Source organism: Coccidioides posadasii, chromosome 1 (genome assembly GCF_018416015.2).
Source record: "Coccidioides posadasii str. Silveira chromosome 1, complete sequence".
Classification (NCBI taxonomy): Eukaryota; Fungi; Ascomycota; class Eurotiomycetes; order Onygenales; family Onygenaceae; genus Coccidioides; species Coccidioides posadasii.
Genome location: NC_089407.1, coordinates 319033 through 339307, shown reverse-complemented (window position 1 = coordinate 339307; position 20275 = coordinate 319033). Strand labels below are relative to the sequence as shown.

Genomic DNA, 20275 nt, shown 5'->3' with positions numbered 1-20275 from the left:
CATATAACATTAGGCAGTCGGTCGAGCGGCGAGCCATTAGATAACCCACTGCTTTAGGCAGCTGTAGCTGGCTGGGTAAACTCCGCTTTGGGTGTTCAACTTGCACTGGCCTTGTACCCCACCTCCACCTCGCCCAAACGATGTCCCATCAGCACAGACTCTCATCTTCTCTCTTCTCTCTCTCTCTCTCTGTCTTTTTTTTTTTTCCTTCTTCTTCTCTCCCTCTTCTCTCCATCGTCAGAGATTGAACGACTTGCCGCTCTACCACACTATCAGCTTGCTCTATTACCACTCTCCGTCCACAAACGCTGCCCCGGACCCTCCTCGAATCAAGTACACACGTACACGTGGAGGTCTCTCCGGTTGCTAGCGGGGTTATCAGTACGCTCAGCTCTTTTCCTCCTTCATCATCTCGTTTTTAACACTCCACTCCCCAGCTAACTGGTCATCGATCTGCCTTCATTTTAATAGTTTCCCCCCCCATCTACTCTCAGTCCACCGACCCCGCATCCTCGCCTCGCGGTAGCTGCTTGCCGATTTTTGCCCTCTAGATCTTCTGCAGAGCGAGCCATGGGGAGCAATCAATGTATGCAGGCGTCGCCGCTCTGCTGATGCTCCAGTTTTTGACTTCTTGGGATACTTTACAATGTGTTGATGTGCTGATGCAACTTCGTCGGCAGTAACCCTGACCGTTCACTGCCTGGATGGCCACAACCCAATCTCCGATCGAGTCGTCTCTTTGGACTCTAACACCCATCGGATTGTCCTTGGCCGTTCTTCAAAAGTTCAAGCGAAGAACCTCGTTCCTTACGCCAACAACCTATGGTTCGACAACCCCGTGCTCTCTCGCAACCATGCAGAGTTCACTATCATCGCAAGGCGGGAGGTACCGTACCCTTACCGTCTCCCAACCCATCTCTCGATGACTGTAGCTGATACTCTTCTTCTTTCTATGTTTTCAGGAAGCGTACCTGATAGACACCAAGTCAATGCATGGAACATGGGTGAATGATCACAAACTTTCGAGTGGCAAAAGAGCTCTACTGGAGGATGGTGACATTATAACTTTTGGAGCCAGAGTTACTCGAGGCACAGGTACGTCCATAGATCATCAGAGGTTGAATTCTCCTTGCGTCTAACGTCAAACGCCATCCAGAGGCATTTGAACCCCTCCGAGTACGCCTCGGGCTCTCTTGGGCGAAAGGAGACAGTGATGGGTGAGAATTTTTTTTTCTCTTCTTCTTCTTTTTTCAATGAAACTACGCCCCGCAGAGCTCTACTGACTCGGGTATTATTAAAGAGCAATAGCGAAGAAATCTGTTCCTCGACCGACAAACACATTTGTTGTGCCTGATGACGACTACGACCCGGAAGATGGCAAGATTGACGTTGAAAGAGACCTTGGATGCGATCCGGAACCCGAGCATCAAATAGCTCCCGGCCCAGATGCTGTGTCAAATGTGCATTCGCCTCCTTTATCCTCAAAAGAGGAGGGAGATGACGACGGTGATGATGAGGACGAGGATAACTCTCCACGAACGTCCCCTATCGATCATAGTACCGAAAAATGCCCCAAGGAAAATCGACCCTCATCAGATATATATGCAAGATCAGACGCCTCTGGCCTATTTGTACAAGAGAACGACATCGAAGTTGCCATCCCTGTCAGCAAGAACAACACTGGTCCGGCAGAGGATGCGCCAAAGGATGGTTACACCGTCATTGCTGAAGGCCTCTTGTCCGACGTGTTAGAGGATTCCAGCGTCGAGTCCATCTATTCCGAGGATGAATTTGGGGACGAAGCTGATGAACTCGAGGTTATCGATAACCCTCAGATTCCGGATGCAGATGACCGTGTTGTAACCCAAAATGCGACCGTCATTGCGCGCCTTGGTGAAGCTGTCCTCCCCTCTACCCCCGAGTCAATGCAACGCGATGAGTCAGTTGTTGTTGTGCCCAATCATGCGCAGCCGATGCCTCAGTCAACAGAGGAGAGTGAACCGTTGTGTGCGTCCCCGAGCATGAGTCAATTGCCACAATGGCCCAGAGCATTCCCCAGAGAGCCATCCCACCAGGAGAGTACCACATCCTATCCGTCTCTGAAAGTACCCACAAAGAATGACACTCGCGGAAGGTCGGAAAAGCAAGCATTCACAGACTCCAGCCACACGTCGCTCCTCAGAACCGTGGACTCAGGCTTAAACGGCTGGGCTTCTTGGCCCTCTGCATCGCGACCCGTTGACTTGCCGAAACCCCCTTATACCGAGGGTCCGTTTGCAGGCAGTACTCCAGGGGAAATGCCGGCGGAGACATATGCTATTCGCAGAGAGCTCCGGCCCGACTACATGGATTTTTGGCAAGGGCCTTACTCGTCTAAAGCAGCCCCCCTCCTTCCCGAATTCGAATTCGATCTCGGGAGGCCTTCAGCGCTTTTAGATCCTCCGGGCGCCGGCTACGATAACCCGCCATGGGGAACATCGTGTGAGTGTAAAGAAGACGCGAATCATTTCGACACCCGAAATACTGCAGAATCCAGCCACTCCAACACTAAAGCAGAGAATATTCTGGGCCAAACCGCTCGGGCAGCAACAGGAAAGATCCTAAAAAGGAAATTTGAGGAAGCAGACATATCGATCAAGCAAGGCACCGATTCATTCTCTCACGGTGAAGCGCTGCCCTATCCACAACCACGAGACACTGCTCCCAAAAAACCAGAGTTTGACTCCCCACGTAATGAAGCGGGTTCTACGGAAGCAAGAAAGGAACAAGTTGATCCTGGCCCGGTTGACACTCATCAGCCGAGCAAACGAACGAAAGTTGACAATGAACGACCTGCGCGGATGAAGAGTATTGCTGGATACGCGGCAACCGCGGCGGTCGGCGTGTTTGTTGGGGGAGTGGGAGCCATTGTGGCCCTGGCGTCTTTGCCTCCCGACTTTTTCAGCTAAAAAACCGAATTGCTCCTTTTGGGCAGTTGAATCTTGCTATGGGTATTCTTCATGTCACCCATCTTATCACACAGTACCTGCATGGTTCTACTAATTTATCCCTCAGTAAAAATTTTTAATTTCTTCATCTTAGGTTTGATTCCCTCCACTCATGGCGCGGACGCCAGTTTCATATTTCCAGAAGGATGGTGTGGGGCGTTTGTGAGTGTAAAGGGGTCTTGGCCTGTGTTCCTTTGACTTTTATTCATGTCTTTTTTATCAATTTAGTTCAACATTCTATGGAGTACTCCATAACAAATACACATTAATAAATTCTGTCAACTCTGAAGGTGTACAACTACCCCCCAGCTCTCTGGTTACCAACATTTATGGAACTCTCACAATTCAAGACTCTTGGGTGCAGATGAATGCACCCTGTAGAAGCACAATATAATGGGACAAGATGAGGAGTCCGTCGGAGCATGAAACGAGAGAGGGATCGTGTGGCTGACGAAGAACAGAGAGCAACGAGCTGAAATCAGGCACTGATCCTAGGGTCCTTTGGAGAAAGTTGATGATTGCATGGCTCTCCCGCAGATTCGCAGATCAGTGGAAATTTCATTTGAGAAGGGGCACCGAATAAACTGTGCAGGGGAAAAATAGGGAAAGCTGCTTGAAAATTGCAGCGAGGATCGGTACCGAAAAATGATCCAGGCCAATCTGGCAACAATAGCTCCTCGGGATTTGCCCTTCGCTATGTCAGGTGTCGCCCTCGTGGCACCGGACTTTGTTTAGAGACAGCATAATGACCCGTGGGCACCGACTGGCATTCGAGTGATATGCCTTGGCTCTCGGACGTGTGACAGGCGGAGGGCTTACGTGTCGATCAATGTGTATTCTTTGTCCACGAATGGAGGAACCGGTTTTCTTCGAACCCGACGAGAAGTAATGATGGGAAACACCGAGCTCACCACGGACGGTGATAAGCAGTGAAGTCCCATTTGGGTCCTATCGATATAAAAGTTGCTAGTTTTCCAAACACATTTTTAGCGGAAACAGACACCGGGTGTAGGTCATCATTCAACACACATTGGGCTATGGATAGCTACCCGGAAGGCTCATTTTCTGTGTCTATTGCCTTGGGTGATCTTCCGAGGGAGTAGGACGGAATTGAGACTTTGGGGATGAGACCTGGGTGCACTGCACTGAATGGGGTGAGTTGAACAACATATTTCTCGTGGTTTTGGGTAACGAACTGACTATGTACTTAGTCTGCCTCGGGATTGCGATGGAGAAGATGCTGAAAAGAGCGTCGAACCGCGAGATCTTCAGCAGGACAATCCGCACCTGAATCCCACGCCATGTCACTGACAGACCTCAGGAGGTGCCAGGAGGTGCAAAAGAGAGGATTTGGAAGCAGGAAAACTATGTAGTTAACTACATGTTGATGATCCTTGCTTGCCTTAGGCAGACAATATCTCTACAACCATTTCTACCCTTCAAACACCGTGAGTGTGACTTCTGCTGAAGATAATATGATCACTCTCACTGCTTTTTTGCCTCCTAACATCACCGTATTACATGATACGAGCTGGTTGCCCATCTACATATGTGTGGAGTATGTATGTGTGTTTGAGCGTGCATACACCTACAATTTCGGATACCTGCATGAAACATTCTATGATGAGCCACTCATGTTGGCCTTTTCGGCTCAGAAAAAGTTGGAATTTGATGTTTCAAAGCCAATCACGGTGAGTCCAGCCATTGGAAGGCTTCCCGTCACCATGAGGTTTGGTTGAACGGCGTTTGAATCGACCTGCGAATACATCGCCTGTTCCCGTGCGCCGGTTGGTCTTTGGGTCTGTATAGCCGTATATGTATGCATGCATCACCTCAGCCTCGCCTCAGACGCTTCTTCCATATTAATCCGTCGTTAAACGGCCACCCATTCTCTTTAATGACCTTCGGGGGTACACAATGCCAATTCTGACGAGCAGCGGACAATTCCGTCTTTTTGTTATTGACCTCGTCTTGAACATTTGTCTTTATTCCCTTCTCACTTAGTCAAAAAACTGACAACATCCCAGCCAGGGAAAAGCGGCACCCTGAGAGCAGGTACTTTAAAATATGGTCATATGAGCTACTTGGCAGCGGTTCCAATTGACGGGCTCTCATCGTTCCTTTTTTTTTCAATCATTTTCTCTCTCCAGGCCCTTTGCTGGCCTCGAGAATACAACAGATTTCGATACCCAGCCAGCCTGAAGTCTCCGTTGGAATGTTCCTTGGACTGTCGTCATTCCCGATGGATATCTGACCTGCTTCATCTCCAAGGGCCCTGAGGTAAATGGCGGCGTGCAATGATATCAACGGCCTTGCTACCTTTGCTTTTTTTTTTTTTTTTAAACTGCCTCGGATACCGCCACAAAATTATGCCGAGCTGTGGCATGATAATTGCGGTATTTGACTGTGTCATACAAAAGGGGAATTACCCCAGCGCTTCTGGCGGTGAACACTGACCAGGGCTGCCTGTACCACCGAATAACAGCCTCCGCTGCTGACTGGCTCCCGCTCGGGTGGAATCGATTTAGGCTTGGGTGCCGATGCCAGATGTGCCTCCGTGTTTTCCGGGTTGCACAGCACTCGAATTGGCCTTTCTTCGGTTCCAGTCTGTCCGGATGTCAGTTCGCATCTTATGTTCGTTCTCATCCTCCCCCTTGAGCACCAAGAAAGCAATATTCACGTCAGCTTTCTGACGAACATACGTCATTTTCTATGCCCACGTGCCGTCGTATCCCTCACTCTGCCATGAATGCCAATGGCTGACTGGTGCTACCACAACCCGTGTGAATATGGTCAATGTTGGTCTATCAGCTCGTATATCAAGCGGATTTGATATTGCTATCGTCCGACCTCGGGTCCTCCCTTCCAAGCAATATTCTGCCTTTCCAATACCGACATTACTGGGCTAAAGGCTCCGCTGGACTCTTTTGCTTTTTGGAATCGCGTAACCGGCATGAGTATGAGGTAGAAAAGTGGGATGAGATGTTGCAGGTCATGATTGGACGGGATCTCCGGAAGACCCGTTCATCACTATACTTTTCGACCTTATAGCGCTTCCACAGCGGGATATGCCCGTCCAGCGTCGCATCTTATGGTCTACCTTGGACCAGAAGTCACACGGCCTTTTGCCATCGTGGATGTTGAATGTTGCCTTACTATCAAATTCTGTCACCATTGGCTCATTTCCCTTATTTCGTCCTAATTATTCCGTTGGGGGCACTCCTTTACATTATGGCCTGGAGAAGTATAAAATGTCCTGTCAGCTCCCCCCATTCTCTCAATTTTAGGCCTCGAGAAAACCACAAGTTTTGCCTTCGAATTAGAACCTCCTGGTATTCATACCATCTCTCCTTTCCTAGCTATCTCGAGCTGGAAGGTCCGCTGCAACCTTTGACCTGGTAACAGACCTTGCCCCTTTTGCCTCTTGAATCCTCTATTGCCACACATAACACACACTTTTGCAAGTTGAAAATGTCGCAAAGCAGCTCTATATCGCCGTTTTCGCTGGAAGCACACATGAAGAGCTGTATTAACGGCACGACTGTTATAACATGCCGTGCTTGTGCCGGGAATCCTCCCCGGTAGGTTATTCCTCCTTATGAGTCCTACAAAAACGTCAATTAATTACAATTATTTTCCTCCTTTGTTGGTATTAGAGTCAGAAGTGAGCCATGCACTTCCTGCAAGGGGTATGGATACCACATATACCCTTGTCAGCTCTGCCAGCCCAGCCCCTCCGGTTCTGTCAACGGTGGAACTTCTAGATCCCAGTTTGGCTCCCGCTTTACTGGCCCGGGCGAAAGGCATGATCCGGCTTCTTCCTCTCGGGGACTTGGCACCAGGAGCTGAGAAGTTGGTGGTGCTTAGCGTAGTTGGGATACTCAGTTTGCCAGAGATTTTACCAAGAATATTGTTGAACGGATGATACATGAATTAGGAATCCCATGATGTCTTGTTCTCTTTCTCTTTCTCTCCTCATTTTCGATTTCTCTTCTTCTTCTTCTTTCCTTTCTTCCCTTTTTTTTTTTTCTTTTTTTTTTTGGTGGTAGAGCTGCAAAGGACGATACACCATTTAGAGTGGGTGAAGACTTTCGTCTGGTATTGCTTTCTTCCCTTTTTTTGGGGATTCTTGTGCAGAAGTCGCACTCCTATCCAAACTAATCATCTCCATATTGTTTTGTTTCTATGGTCAACTGCTTGTATGATGTTGTCTGAGCCAGGAACTATCTGATCATTTTTGCTTTGCTGCCTCACTCATCAAAGCTGATACCCGAAACGGTGCATCAGATGGGAAAACCAAACATGCTGAACTCCCACCCATGTAATTACATATATATGACGTCAACAGGCGCCGCCAGACTCGACGAAGAGTGTATGCAAGATGCAATAACTGCTCACACGTCCTGAAAAATTAACTCTCCCTCCCTAAGGGTTCTAAGGCCTCCCTCAAGAAATCACCAGCATTCAAAAGCTCTGTACTACCATATACAACCCTCCGCTGGGGAACTCCACTGACAACAGCGCTGGCACCACCGCCAGTAGACGTCTGGCCTGCACCTGTTCCGCCACCAGTCCGCTTAACCCAATCTTGTAGGTTCCCATATTCCTCCATACTTCCACCACCCACTGTGAATACAATTGCCTCGCTGAACGCTTGTCGTCGCTGGCCAAATGTGGCACTTGTTCCGGGGCCGGGTGCTCCTAAAGACCCGGGTATTCCGACCTGTGAAGTGTTGCGTAACGATGCCGATGGAGGCATAGCGCCGCGGGCGTTGGCGCTGCGAGGGTCAAAGTAAAGGTAATTTTCAGTCTTCGCTATAGCGGAGCTCGATGCAGACGCCGGGTCCATTATGGATTCGGTGATTTTGGTTAGGGTGAGGTCTTTGTTTACAGGAAGGAAGTTCTTAACTCCCGATATTAGGGAATCAAAGTTTGCACCGAGTGCACCTGATGCGATACGGTCTGTTAGGCGGTTGGAAAGAGATGAGAAGCCGCGGAAGAGGTCGGAGGAAGGAGGCTGAGGAGTTGCGGCAGAAGTGGTCATCATTGTCATACGCGTAATTTCGCGAACACGTTTGACGTATGCGATGGAGCTAACGTCTTTGCATCCGGCTTGGACGAGAGCTTCCTCAAATCGGGTTAATTCAGCGCGCGAAAGATCGGATTCTATGCTGAGGAACCATATTAAGAAGAGGCGGAGTTTATCGGTTGGATCATCTCCACGGTTGGGGTCGGCAAGGATTTCGAGCATTTGCTGCTTAGTTTGTTTACCGATGTTTTCCTCCATTTGGAAAAAATTATCTAGCTGGCGGTCTTTTATACCTTTTAGCAATGCAGTCGCAATATTCATATGCATATCAAGAACAGCCTTGCGTTCGCGAAGTTCAGGTAGGAGAGTGATTGCGGCTTTCAGGTACTGCGCTGAGGACGAAGTGTCGTTCTGAAGATCCTCAATGGAAGAAGCTCCTGTTTTCTTGGTGATGTCGTTGGCATCCTCTTTGTACCTCGTAAGCTCTGCGTCGATATCTTCAGCAACTTGTGGGAAAGGGGCTCCAGCATTGCGGGACCAAAAGAAGTCGCTAGCTGTGAGGTCGTACGAGCGCTTCGTAGCACCCTTAGTCGGATTCGAATCATCAGTCGGAGCCTCCATGGTTATGCGATTCAGATGCATCGTTAAAACGTCGTGAACCAGGGATTGATATGTCCAGGAATGTGACAGCATGGGAACCAGGTCGACATTACGATCCACTATAATGAGAACTGGTCTGGCGGACGGCACACTTAGACCTCTCTGGCTGCCACTGGTGAAAAGGTTATCTTTAGAGTTAAGGATATGGTCTCGAAGCTTGCGATCGAGTTTCGTAGCAATCAGCTCTGCCGCGCCGCCTTTTGGACATCTGATAATAGGAATGGCGCCTATTTCGCCGTTTAGCAACCAAAGAATGTCCAGTCTGCGATGTCGCAATGCTCACCCATAGTAACGCTGACGCTAAACAGGCCGCTAACGATTCTGTCTATCAATGCATCCAAGTCCTCATCTCGTGTTTGTGCACTGTTAATTTTCCAGTACGTATCTTTGCCCATCCCCAAGCTAAAGAGCTCTGGCTCTGCGACAATAAAATTTAAATACTGGTCGTATATCTGTGCCACCTTCTCTGATGTCCCTGTCGTGGCGATCTGGGCGGCGAAATCCTCGAGGAGAGGCCGTGGAACAGACGAAAGGAAGTTAATATATGCGGGGGCGTATAGTCCTTTGGAAAGGTCATTTGTGATCATTTGGACGTTGTCGGCCGTAGGTTCGACAAGGTAAAGTACTGGAACATCGGGAATGGGATAGCGGCGGGAATTGATGTTACTATTGAGAAGCGGTTAGTACGTGATCGAACCGGGGTTGTCTCTAGCACGGTCGAGACAGACAGATGGATGGTGACTCCCCAACCGCGAAGGTCGTTCACACGTAATACGCTACTGATAACATCTCTGCCCAGGTTGTCAAATACAAGAACCTTCCATATCGGATCGCCATCCTCGTTCAGGAGAGGGGCAGTGTGAGTTATAGCTCTGTTGGCTGCAGGCGGCTCGTTGCCAAATTCCGTGGTCTCGGGAGGGTCGTGGTTCAGGTTTAAAATTCTCTCAATTGCGGCTATCACTGAGTTAGCGGAGCTCGGGGACATCAAAATCAACTTGAGGGAAAGCAGCAGCTCCTGGATCAGAGCAAGACTTTACCAATTTGTCGCTGCCGCAGGGAGAACGGGCTGGCGGCCATCGTTATAGGATTGGATTGATGACGACACGGAGCATACGGTGGTTGGGAAAGTCTAAAGAGTTATGCGTTCGGTATGCTCAGCTGGGAGGATGCAGTGAACAATTCAAACTAGACGACCCAATTCATCATTCGAACAAGGCACCGTCCGCGTCGATACAAATCTCGCGGACTCCGCGAGCTGCCAGCAAGATGCCACTCTTCTGCCAGCACTGCGCGGCCAGCGGTCGCTGACGTAATCATCATGTACCTCATCTCGGCTTCCACGTGACTAGCTGCGCCATTAGTCATCCAGGGCGATAAAAAGACGCCTGCAAACCTGCGACGGCCCGTTTTCGACCTCAACTCCTCACTTCTCCCCATCCTCATCCTCATCCTCATCCTCGCTCTCTCACACGTACTTCTTCTCATAACGTCTGTCTGCGTCCTTATATCATCAGCCGGGCCTGTGCCCTGCGTTCTCTTCTTTTCCTGCTCCCCAATTACACGGTAAGGCAAACGCTAGCAATGTCGCACGTCTGAGCTTGAATTTCCTTCCCCTTGGCGCTCTGTAAGAACACCTTGCCTCGCGCGTGCAGAAACAACTCCGAAAAGTTCGGCGTCGAAGTCGGTAGTCTGATGGAGGATTAATAACATTGGAGAAGTTAAGTCGGAGCATCTCCATAGAGAAGGAGAAACGGGAAGCTGGGCTTCGTCCCTGGGTGTACGCCGGTCTGCTCCATAGCGACTGGATTAACAGCGTTTGACAGCTTACTGAGAGACCGTTTGTTTTTTTTTTTTTTTTTTCTTTCTTTTTTCTTTTTTCTTTTCCTTTCTTTTTTTTAAAAAAAGAGAGAGGGGGAGGGAGAGAGCCTTGTATTACTGTGCCTTGTTCAGGTACTATTTTGAAATCTGAAGCGCAAAATCCCCTAATTAAGCAAACCAGCGGCCACCGTTGAAGAGCGAGCTCTCGACAAACAGGGAACCAAGCGCGCGGCCTGGAAATAAGGAAAAAGTCGGTGTGGTGGGTACAAAGCAAATCGCCAGCCTGAATCGACCATCGCCACCCATTCACGGTGACCCACGCCTGACCATTCCAAAATTTCTCTTCTTAGCAAATGGATTAAACCTCTACGAAGGCCTTGGTGTTCCTCTTTTTGTTTTATTACATTATTTCCCCTTGATTAAGCCCTCCAATACTGCAACAACTGTGCGTGGTGGCGGTTTTGTCAAGAGAGGCACAGAGAGAGGGAGACAGACATCAAGTTCCTGGTCTGGAATTGTGGCTGCAGCCTGCTTAGAGACACGACGTCCACCCCCTAACCCCACGCACCGACCAGGGTTCGCCCGTCTGGCTCTTCTCTGCGGTGCTCCCTTCATTTTTGCCCCTGTTTTGCTTTTTTAGGCGCAGCGTCGTTCTCGCCCGCCCAGCCCGGTTTCAGGCAGCCAGCCAAGCACGGCGATCACATGCTCGGCGCGGATTCGCCCGCAGCTCCCAACCGCTAGTCCCGATCCGACTAGCCTATCATTATTCGGCAAATCTTTTATCCGAGTAGTCTCGAGCACGTGACCACGACGCTCTCGGCAGAATCGTCCACAAAACGACGCGATGGACGCCGCGACCGACTCAAACCCTCAACCGCCGGTCGAACCGCCGGCACCCTCGTTCTCAACCGACTACTGGAATAGCGTGAACTCCATATATCCGTCCAACCAGCCCCACGACCAGCCTTTTGGCATCGGGTGGGATCACCCCGTTTTCCAACAACATGACTCGCATCCACATCCGCATTCCCATCCACACCCGCACCCACACCCTCAGTCGCAGACGCCCGACCTGTATGCTCATCCTCAGCACGCATGGCACCAACCTCCGATCCAGCAGGGCGTGGTTACCGAGCCACAGCAGAACTTCGAACTTCAGAGCCACTTTCGAATGACCTCCTATCAGCAGCCTCCTCAGCAATCCCCCCCCCGGTCCTACGATAATCCACCACAACCCAACCCGGCATATCCAACGTACTCCTTCGAACCAGCTCCCTATTACCAGAACTCTCTCCCGGCCCATAACACATCGTTTGCACAATCTCAGGTGGATCTGCAAAGGGCCACTCTACAAAATGTCACAGACAATTCTCTTGAAAGCCATCCCGCCCCTTATGCCGCTCCTCCACCTCTACAACCGAATATCCAGGTAAAATCCCCTGCTATATATTTTTTATTTTTAGATTTATTTTTATTTTTATTTTTTTTTATTTTTTGGCTTGAAGATAGGTGAGCTAACCCTGATTTAGCCGCGACCGGTTGCGTTCGCCTCCACATATCCGACCCCTAGCTATCACAATACCATTGATCCTCAGTTTCTTACAGCTACCCGACATTCCATGCTTCAGCCTGACCAGGGCCAGAGAAATGTCTTCGTTGTCAACCCGGCAGATCTTGAACGCACTAATACTACGAGGTTTGTCTTGCCTCCCAATCCCTCCCAAACCTGGATGATCAGTTTTGACCCCAAAGGCAGAAATGTCCAGGTTCCGAATGGCAGCGTGGCCAAATCCACTGTCCTCTCATCCCAACACGCAAACCTCATCCAACCGCAGCTGATTAAAAATGGTAAGCCTCCCCGTGCCTAGCAATTGGTAGTTAAGTATCTCCTGTTAACCACAACTTCTATTAAGGAATCCCGGCGATTCCCAAGCCAATTCAACCACGTAAGAAAAAAGAACCTGTGGCCAAGGCGAAGGCCCCCGCAAAAAAGGATCAGGTCAAAATAGTAAAGCAGGATGGCGATCGCATCTCCGACAGCGACACCTCATCAGATTCTGAGACGGAAGGAGCGCCGGAGCAGTCGCCTCTTCCTCTATCGCGACCTACCGACCTCGATGGTGGCGTCAAATATGACGCAATGAAAATTGTCTGGTTTCCGAGGAACCGACAGCCATCAGCTCCCGCTATACGAAACGCGATGGTTTTATTCTCAGACCTAGTAAAAGGTGTACGCGACGTTTGGAAGTCTCGGAGTGAGGCTCTCAAAGCTGCAGAAAATCAAAATCAAGAGGATAAGATCCCGGCAATCAAAAGAGAGGTCATCATGCAGCGACGATTGCTGGATATCATCATCAACACCACTCTTGTCAACGGCCACCCTTCTTATGTTCAAAGGTACGTACTTTTTCGATACTTTTTTCTCCTCCTTCATGGCTGGCTGCTTCGTCAGTTTGTCGATAGAAGCTTGAAACAAAATGGAGAAAGGTTATTATGTAGCCATGTCAATGTCTGGACTTCCAGCATGTCATCTCAATCTAAGAAACGAACGCTGCCATTTCTAACAAGGGCATAAGTCCTTGGAGAAGCTGCATGCGGTGTATTGAATGAGCACATATGGCCATTGCTCACGAAATACTGATACAACTACATGTTGCTACAAATAATTTAATATTACGGATTTCCCCCAATTCCCCTCGATACCATTGAGTGGGATGGGGATAGCGTTGAGTGGATTTTGCTGCCTGAGGTTATCTCGGCTACACCATGGAACTCCATAATCCAAGAAACAGCCTTAGCCTTTGAATTTTGTTTGCGCTTTTATTAGTTCCCCTTTTTGCTTGTTATCTTGTCGGATATGGTAAGACCTAAATACTTATTGTTTAATATATAGATTCGGTGAACATCCAATTATCGTCTCCGCATTTTATTCTTTTCTTTTGGACCGTCACACCGCTGCCGATAGCGATGGTGCACTAACGGTCAATATACTCAAGGTACCTACAGATACTCCGTCCACACACTTCAAGTAGTAACTAACATGTTCGTAGTTGATGACCAAATTCATAACAATGGATCAAGCTATGCTTGAAAAGACCAAAAACGATAAGATTCTCTCCCGGTTTGTCAAAAAGGGCGGCGAGACCATTAAGAAGCTCGCACAAGCCGTCCTCGAGAATGCAGCTCTGGCGACAAAGAATAAATCCGAGTCGGCCAAGGCTGCTACAAAAGAAAATACAACACAGGTTAAGAAAGAATTATCCGAGGTCCCTTATCCTCACGCCCTAAATCGAAACCCTGGCCAGCCCAATGCCAAGAAACGAGCTCGAGAGCCTGAAGGTAGCAATGGCCCAGCACCAAAACGAGTAGTCTCACCACCAAATGCAAAGACAGTTTCAAGGCCTCTGGCAGCCAGTGCAACCAACACACAGCGTGGCATTGCCTCTGGTAGTGACAATAAACCGGCGTCACAAAATGCAACCCAGCCTATCAAACCCAAGGCAAACATCGTTACCCCTAAACCGACTCCGAGCCTCTTCAGCAGTTTAATGTCCGCCTCGAAGAAACCGGGAACGTCTAATGCCGCCCGTGCTGCCGCTGCCGCCGCTGCTGCTAAAGAAAAAGCAAAGTAAGTTCCCTTCTTGTCCCCAGATATCCCCAGTTTTGAATATCTTTGTTAATGGAAGCAGAACTGAACAAGAAACACCACGCCCTCCACCGAGGCCAGCCTTCTCGTTTGCAGAAACGTTGGCTGATTTGAGCAAGCCTAAAGAGGTCACTTCGGCAAAACCAGTCGAGGAGTTGCCACCAGAGACGGAAGAAGAGAAGGCCAAGAGGCTCAGAAAGGAGGAAAGACGTAAACTTCGAGTCTCTTGGAAACCTGATGATAGTCTAGTCGAAGTTCGGTTGTTCACTCATGATCCAGAAGAGGAAATCGGCCGAGATGACAGTGCCAAGCGCGATGTTAGTGACCTTGCTGGAGAAGGTCGAACACTCAAAATGCATCGCGGTCTGGACGATTTGGACGAGGATGATGATGACGACGATATGCTGGCTTACCGTTGTCCTTCAGGTATGTCAAAAACATGTGCTTCCTTATTTCAATCCTAACATCACCGTAGAAATCGATTTTACCGACCTTGAGGCCAGCGATCGCGAAAGGAATTTTGTCAAGACTGGCGGCGAAAAGGCACCGAAGAGTCCTGCGAAGGAAGACCAGGACCAGAGAGAGGCCAACACTCTAAGCGTATTCTATACATCTCCTGAGGACGTCCCTGTCTCTCCCAAAGAACCACCAACCCCTGAAAAGGACGAAGAAGCCTATGAGCCTGAAGATGACTTTGGACAGCCCAGCGATCAGGTCAAGGTACGCTGTTTCCGCAAACATATTGTTTAGGCAGTTTTAACGATTTTTCACCTTTAGGCCCGATCCGCGAAATACTTTGCTGCCATGGCTGCCATGGCTGCCATGGCCGCCAAAGCGACTGGTGCTAGAACTCCTGGTGCTGGCGTCGCACCACAATCGGCGCCGCCAGTTCCAGCAGCTCCTCCAGCTCCACAGGTCCAGCCTTCGGCACAAATGGATATCTCTTCGTTGCTCAAAGTCCTACAACACAATCAATTACCCCCAGTTCAACCCCAGCAACAGCAGCCCGCACCGCAATCCAACATGTCTGACCTCGAAAGAATTTTTAATCAATTTCGCGAGACGAACCAAGCCCCCGTGCAACAACAACAACAACTACCGCCAGCCGCGCCGGTGGCTACGCAAGGCCTCGATTGGCAGAAGCTGCTAAATGTCATGGCCCTTCAGAAACAAATGCAACCAGCTCCGACCTTTCCGCAAGTGCAGGCCACCCAAGGCCCTGATTTGGCTGCCATCTTAGCTCAGTTGAACCCAGGCACGCAGCAAGGACAGCAGCAACAGCAGCAGATGGCCCAGTCGTTTGACTTTAGCCAACAGGTTGTAACTCCTTACGAAAATCCAGAGCGGAAGCGCTACCGTGAGGCCGCGGAAACCGAGGATGCAGATGATAATGGCTACGGATATAATAAGCGTTCCAGGGCGAACGGCGATTCCGGAAAGTCTAAAAAACATGTAAGGGCATCTTTCATCCGTATATTTACCTAGATTAGTGCTAATCATACTCGTTCTACAGCCTAAAGCAGGTTTAGTTCCCTGCCGTTACTGGAAAGAAGGCAAATGCCTGAAAGGTTCAGACTGTACCTTTAGACATGATCCTCTCGATTAAGTTATCATACCCGCCAAACTTGCATTGCATCTATCTATATTTTTATCTGTTCGAAGCATTTCGATACCCCTCCCGCATTTCATTCTTGCTTGGCGTCTAGTTCTGCATACAATCATATACATGGGTGGATAGGATGGGCTTGTCTTTTAGTTTTATGGTGGCGAAACAGCAGGAGAGACAGGCTTTGCGCTTAATATGGTGTTGTATCTTACCGGGATCTGGTGGCATTTCTTTTTGCGGTGTAATGTCTTACTGTTGTTCACTTCCTGACACGCTAGAGATGTGCTTGGAGTTGTTGGGTTTGAGTGTCTTTATCTGTTTATGTTAACTGTGATGTATTCACTCCTCTGCGCGTTTAGAAGTCCTCGGATCTTCTCCGTTCATCCTCTGCCGATGTCTGCCTACTACACATGGTCAAGTAGGGAGGTGTTTTTTCTTTTCAATGGTCATAAATCAGTGTGATAGTCCTGGTCTCCACTGCTATTGTATTGTACCACATTGTGTCATCAAATCCCATGCCCATTTGTTGCTTCACAGTTTCTGTGCGTGCGGCTTGTAGGTAGTCACTCGTTAACAAGGAGCCCAGTGGTTGACTAAGAATATTGACAAATTGCTCTACCTTACAATTCATCATAATAATACATTTATCTGAAATACACTGCTTGAAAATACAACATGCAATTACTTTGACAAGAAAGCCTGAAAAGCCTTGTGCTCAATGATCACATTCCCCACGGCCTGCAGCCTCTTTCTACCTTCTTTCTGCTTCTCCAAAAGCTTCCTCCGCCGAGTGACATCGCTGGCGTGGAGTTTTGCTAGGACGTCTTTCCGGAATGGTTTGACACTTTCCCTTGCCACGATCTTGTTGCCCACAGCGGCCTGGATGACAATTTCGAACATTTGCCGGTCAACGTGCTCTTTGAATTTGGTTACCCATTGCCTTCCGAGACGGGCAACCTGGCTGGTGTGGACGACCCGTGAGACGGCGTCAACGGGTACCTTGTTCACCAGGAGCTTGAGCTTGACGACGTTGCTCTTCCTCCAGCCGGATTCCTCGTAGTCCAAGCTTGCATATCCTTTGGTCAATCCTTTTAGTTTACCGAAGAAGTCGTCGACGAGCTGAGCAAGGGGGAGCTGGTATTTGAGAATGACCTGAGTGGCGGTGAAAAATTCAAGGCTGACTTGCTCACCGCGGTTACCTTCACAGAGCTCAATGACTTTCCCGAGATATTCCTGTGGGAAGGTCAGCGTCGTAAGGACATACGGTTCCTGGAATTCTTCGACTTTCATCCTCGACGAGTCGTCGTCCGGAAAATCGATGGGGCTGGTGATGACGGTTTCCTCCCCACTTTTCCAGAGGATCTTACAAGGAACGCTTGGCGGCGTGATGATGATATTAGCGCCGTGTTCCTGCTGCAGTCGATCCTGAAATACGGAGCAATGCAATGTCCCAAGAAAACCGAGACGGAAGCCTGCACCCAATGCCTCAGAGGACTCCTTTTTCACAGTGATGCTTCGGTCATTCAACAGCAATTGATTGATACTCTCTTCCAGATGGGGGAAATCATCCGAATTCACCGGATAGGCAGCCACAAAAACCATCGCTTTCGGCTCCTCAAAGCCAGGGAGCGGCTCTACGAGCTTTTCGGAGCCAACTTTGGTGTAGGTATCTCCGATCTTTGCTTCTTGACTCTGTTTCATGCCGGGACTGAAGTAGACGTAGCCCACTTGCCCTGCGCGTAGGACGGTCTGAGGAGTTTGATTTGGATACATGATACCGACTTCGCCGACAATATACTTTTTACCGGTCGCGAAGGATACGACTTGGTCTCCTGCCTTTATCTCGCCATCGAAGACGCGTATGAGAAGGATGACGCCCTTGTATGTATCGTACCACGAGTCGACAAGAAGAACCCGGAGAGGTTTCGTATGGTCGCCAACCGGACTGTGCACCTTGTCAATAAGATTATGCTCCTTTTCTAGCTGTAGCCGCTGTCACTCACGCTGGGATCTGTTCAACGATTGTCGGAAGAAGCTGCTTGACATTTAAGCCTGTCTTCGCAGAGACAAGTACGGCCTGCTCTACGTCCAATTCAAATGAACTTTTCATTTGGTCCAGTGCCCGATCAGGGTCCGCAGAGGGGAGATCGACCTTATTTATAACCGGTACTAGCTCTAGACCCTGCGCAAAGGCAAGGTAGAAATTCGCAACGGTTTGAGCCTGAACGCCCTGGCTGGCGTCGACAAGCAGCAGGGCTCCCCCGCAGCTAGCGTAACTCCGCGAAACCTCTGCACGAAAATCCACGTGGCCCGGCGTGTCGACGAGATGCAGCAAATAATCCTCGCCTTTGTAGTTGTAGAGCATAGTGCAAGTCTGTGCCTTGACCGTGATCCCGCGCTCACGCTCCACATCAAGCTTGTCCAAAACTTGTTTATTCGAGCCAGGTTCAATGGTCCCAGTCAACTCCAGGAGGCGATCAGAGAGCGTGCTTTTGCCATGATCGACATGGGCAACGATACAAAAATTGCGAAATCGTTCGATAGGAATAGCGGCGATGCGTTGTTCGAGCTCCGAGGGAGGCTTTCTTGCGGCGGTGGCCGCTCTACTCGCACAGCTGCTGAAGAGACGGGAAGTGCTTGCGAACGGTTGGAACGGGAGGCACGAAAGCTGAGGCGCAGGCCGCCTCAGTGCCGTGGTCAGCCATCTGACCGACTGCAGACATCCTCGCATCGGGGTAGCAGCATTGAAGCTCAGCGGCGTCCTGTCCTGTGTGTGTGATCTCCGGTTCTCGAATCAGGGCGTTTGGGCAGTTTTCCGCGTTTGAAGATTTTCAATAGTGGCACGTGACTGATAGCCCCTTATCGCCGATTATCACCGCAGCGACCAGAGGAGATGCGTTAACCAACAAACTAATTGCTGGGACCATTTGAGACGAGCTTTGCAGCCCGGGAAGGGAGTCTAGGAGCAGGACGGAACGGTTCAGCCCCACACAGAGACAATGGCTTCGCAAAAGGACAAAAGCAAAGTGCACAAGTTGTCGCTGAAAGGTACTAGTTACAGCGGTGAAATCCCGAGTGTTTATCTGTTTTGGGCTGATTGAGGGGTTCCGGTAGGCTCAGCGAAGCTCGTCGCAGAATTCGTGAGTCTCTGCCCTTCAATAATCCAAGACTGGTATCTAACGTCGATAAGTTTGAATACTCGATACATTCCATCCTGTAGGTGTCACTTGACGACCAGGCCACATCCATCGTCGCTAACTCGGAAAGGTTTCAACGAGGTGTATATCCCGCAGACGACTTCACAGCGTAAGCAGCAGCAGCCAAATGTGACCAATGATCCAATTGCTAACAAATTTTTTGCAGAGTTAAGAAGTATGGGCTTAATATGCTTGGTATGTCTAGATTCTACTTTGTCTGCTAGCTTGCTGACCGGCAGTGTAGTGTCTGCCGACGACCAGGTCAAAGCCTATATTAAACGGATCATGTCACAACTAAATAAATGGATGCTCGGTGGGAAGATATCAAAGCTCGTCGTCGTTATCACAGACAAGGAAACAGGAGAGCATGTTGAACGATGGCAGTTTGATGTACCACACACTCAGCCGTTGGCTTTAATTGGGAATCGCGCGACTGACTATCGCGTCATAGGTTGAAATCTTCAGCAAAGGCCCTCGGAGTAAATCCTCTGAGAAGAAAGCAGACAAAGAGAATGCTTCTCCGAAGTACGTGCATCACTATACCTCTCCCTAGCAGTAACGGAGAAGTTGCTCCTGCAAGCTGACACGCTCTGCCCTCCTAATCCAGTGATATGAGCGCTTCTGCACAACCGGAGAAGTCCGAGAAGCAGATCCAGGAGGAGATCCAGGCGATCTTCCGCCAGATCACCGCATCCGTAACATTTCTGCCTATGCTCGACGGCAATTGCACATTCAACGTTCTTGTGTATGCGGATGCCGACTCTGAGGTTCCTCTTGAATGGGGTGATAGCGATGCCAAGGAGATTAAAAACGGGGAGAAAGTTCAATTGAGAAGCTTCAGCACGAACAGTCATCGTGTCGATACGATGGTTAGCTACAGGTATGGACTGAACCATTCCCTGCTGATCCCGGAGCCTTTGTAATGAGCTTTTTGACTGACGATCTCTCGCGCGTGCGTGTAGGCTTGCCGAATGATGTCCGCAGGGTTTGGAGTACGGAAGGATGGAGAGTTCCCGGGGGGTTGGGTATATGGAACTGGCGTATGGGACAAGTTAAACTACACTTCATAGCGATTGAGTCTATTAATGGGAATTTCTGTGTTGTCTTTGCATCGTTTTCTCCGTCGCAATTCCTCCCGCTCCCGGCCGCAGCCGGGGACGATGCCAAGGCTAACGGATAGATATGGTCACGTGATGTAGCCGGCCCGCAGCGAGAAATTTTGGAGTCATCGCGGGCGGGCAGCGAACAGCGAGACAACACGGGGAGCGTTGAGCTGTGTCCTGCTAGCTTGCTTAAAGATCAGAGGCCTTACTCCAGCGAATTTGTCTCTCA

General features: G+C 49.6%; 5 protein-coding genes across 5 annotated transcripts; 3 read left to right on the top strand and 2 right to left on the bottom strand.

Annotated features, from left to right (window-relative positions):
• Positions 1 to 474: 474 nt before the first annotated feature.
• On the top strand, positions 475 to 3325 carry D8B26_000031 (uncharacterized protein). The gene is made up of 5 exons (XM_066123097.1): positions 475 to 586; positions 681 to 886; positions 963 to 1095; positions 1157 to 1217; positions 1301 to 3325. The coding sequence occupies exons 1-5, from the start codon at positions 571 to 573 to the stop codon at positions 2946 to 2948; spliced, it is 2064 nt and encodes a 687-aa protein (XP_065979169.1). The 5' UTR covers positions 475 to 570; the 3' UTR covers positions 2949 to 3325.
• A 3703-nt stretch (positions 3326 to 7028) lies between these two features.
• SLY1 (Vesicle trafficking between the ER and Golgi) lies at positions 7029 to 9919 on the bottom strand. The gene is made up of 4 exons (XM_003067747.2): positions 9714 to 9919; positions 9405 to 9630; positions 8960 to 9342; positions 7029 to 8903 (listed from the first exon to the last, which is right to left on the bottom strand). The coding sequence occupies exons 1-4, from the start codon at positions 9751 to 9753 to the stop codon at positions 7399 to 7401; spliced, it is 2154 nt and encodes a 717-aa protein (XP_003067793.2). The 5' UTR covers positions 9754 to 9919; the 3' UTR covers positions 7029 to 7398.
• Positions 9920 to 11259: 1340 nt separating this feature from the next.
• On the top strand, positions 11260 to 16349 carry D8B26_000029 (uncharacterized protein). Its single transcript, XM_003067749.2, has 10 exons — positions 11260 to 11923; positions 12024 to 12190; positions 12251 to 12342; positions 12408 to 12891; positions 13388 to 13490; positions 13545 to 14122; positions 14184 to 14566; positions 14616 to 14860; positions 14918 to 15592; positions 15654 to 16349. The coding sequence occupies exons 1-10, from the start codon at positions 11339 to 11341 to the stop codon at positions 15744 to 15746; spliced, it is 3405 nt and encodes a 1134-aa protein (XP_003067795.2). The 5' UTR covers positions 11260 to 11338; the 3' UTR covers positions 15747 to 16349.
• Positions 16350 to 16365: 16 nt separating this feature from the next.
• GUF1 (Translation factor guf1 mitochondrial) lies at positions 16366 to 18537 on the bottom strand. The gene is made up of 2 exons (XM_003067750.2): positions 17750 to 18537; positions 16366 to 17691 (listed from the first exon to the last, which is right to left on the bottom strand). The coding sequence occupies exons 1-2, from the start codon at positions 18475 to 18477 to the stop codon at positions 16428 to 16430; spliced, it is 1992 nt and encodes a 663-aa protein (XP_003067796.2). The 5' UTR covers positions 18478 to 18537; the 3' UTR covers positions 16366 to 16427.
• Positions 18538 to 18661: 124 nt separating this feature from the next.
• On the top strand, positions 18662 to 20054 carry MAD2 (Mitotic spindle checkpoint component mad2). Its single transcript, XM_003067751.2, has 9 exons — positions 18662 to 18794; positions 18861 to 18886; positions 18937 to 18962; positions 19014 to 19052; positions 19110 to 19138; positions 19188 to 19333; positions 19395 to 19468; positions 19551 to 19823; positions 19906 to 20054. Exons 1-9 carry the CDS (start codon positions 18746 to 18748, stop codon positions 19916 to 19918), a joined length of 675 nt encoding a protein of 224 aa, XP_003067797.2. The 5' UTR covers positions 18662 to 18745; the 3' UTR covers positions 19919 to 20054.
• The last annotated feature ends 221 nt before the right edge of the window (positions 20055 to 20275 follow it).

Coding starts and splice junctions, on each gene's coding strand:
- D8B26_000031 (XM_066123097.1), top strand. Junction 1,096..1,156: donor CAGAGTTACTCGAGGCACAG/GTACGTCCATAG, acceptor AACGCCATCCAG/AGGCATTTGAACCCCTCCGA. Junction 1,218..1,300: donor GCGAAAGGAGACAGTGATGG/GTGAGAATTTTT, acceptor GTATTATTAAAG/AGCAATAGCGAAGAAATCTG.
- SLY1 (XM_003067747.2), bottom strand. CDS start 9,753: ATGGCCGCCAGCCCGTTCTCCCTGCGGCAGCGACAAATTG. Junction 9,343..9,404: donor TGGGGAGTCACCATCCATCT/GTCTGTCTCGAC, acceptor GCTTCTCAATAG/TAACATCAATTCCCGCCGCT. Junction 8,904..8,959: donor TAGCGTCAGCGTTACTATGG/GTGAGCATTGCG, acceptor ACGGCGAAATAG/GCGCCATTCCTATTATCAGA.
- D8B26_000029 (XM_003067749.2), top strand. CDS start 11,339: ATGGACGCCGCGACCGACTCAAACCCTCAACCGCCGGTCGAACCGCCG. Junction 12,343..12,407: donor ACCGCAGCTGATTAAAAATG/GTAAGCCTCCCC, acceptor ACTTCTATTAAG/GAATCCCGGCGATTCCCAAG. Junction 14,567..14,615: donor GGCTTACCGTTGTCCTTCAG/GTATGTCAAAAA, acceptor ACATCACCGTAG/AAATCGATTTTACCGACCTT.
- GUF1 (XM_003067750.2), bottom strand. CDS start 18,477: ATGCGAGGATGTCTGCAGTCGGTCAGATGGCTGACCACGGCACTGAGG. Junction 17,692..17,749: donor ATCGTTGAACAGATCCCAGC/GTGAGTGACAGC, acceptor CAAGGTGCACAG/TCCGGTTGGCGACCATACGA.
- MAD2 (XM_003067751.2), top strand. CDS start 18,746: ATGGCTTCGCAAAAGGACAAAAGCAAAGTGCACAAGTTGTCGCTGAAA. Junction 18,795..18,860: donor GCACAAGTTGTCGCTGAAAG/GTACTAGTTACA, acceptor GGGTTCCGGTAG/GCTCAGCGAAGCTCGTCGCA. Junction 18,963..19,013: donor TACTCGATACATTCCATCCT/GTAGGTGTCACT, acceptor TAACTCGGAAAG/GTTTCAACGAGGTGTATATC.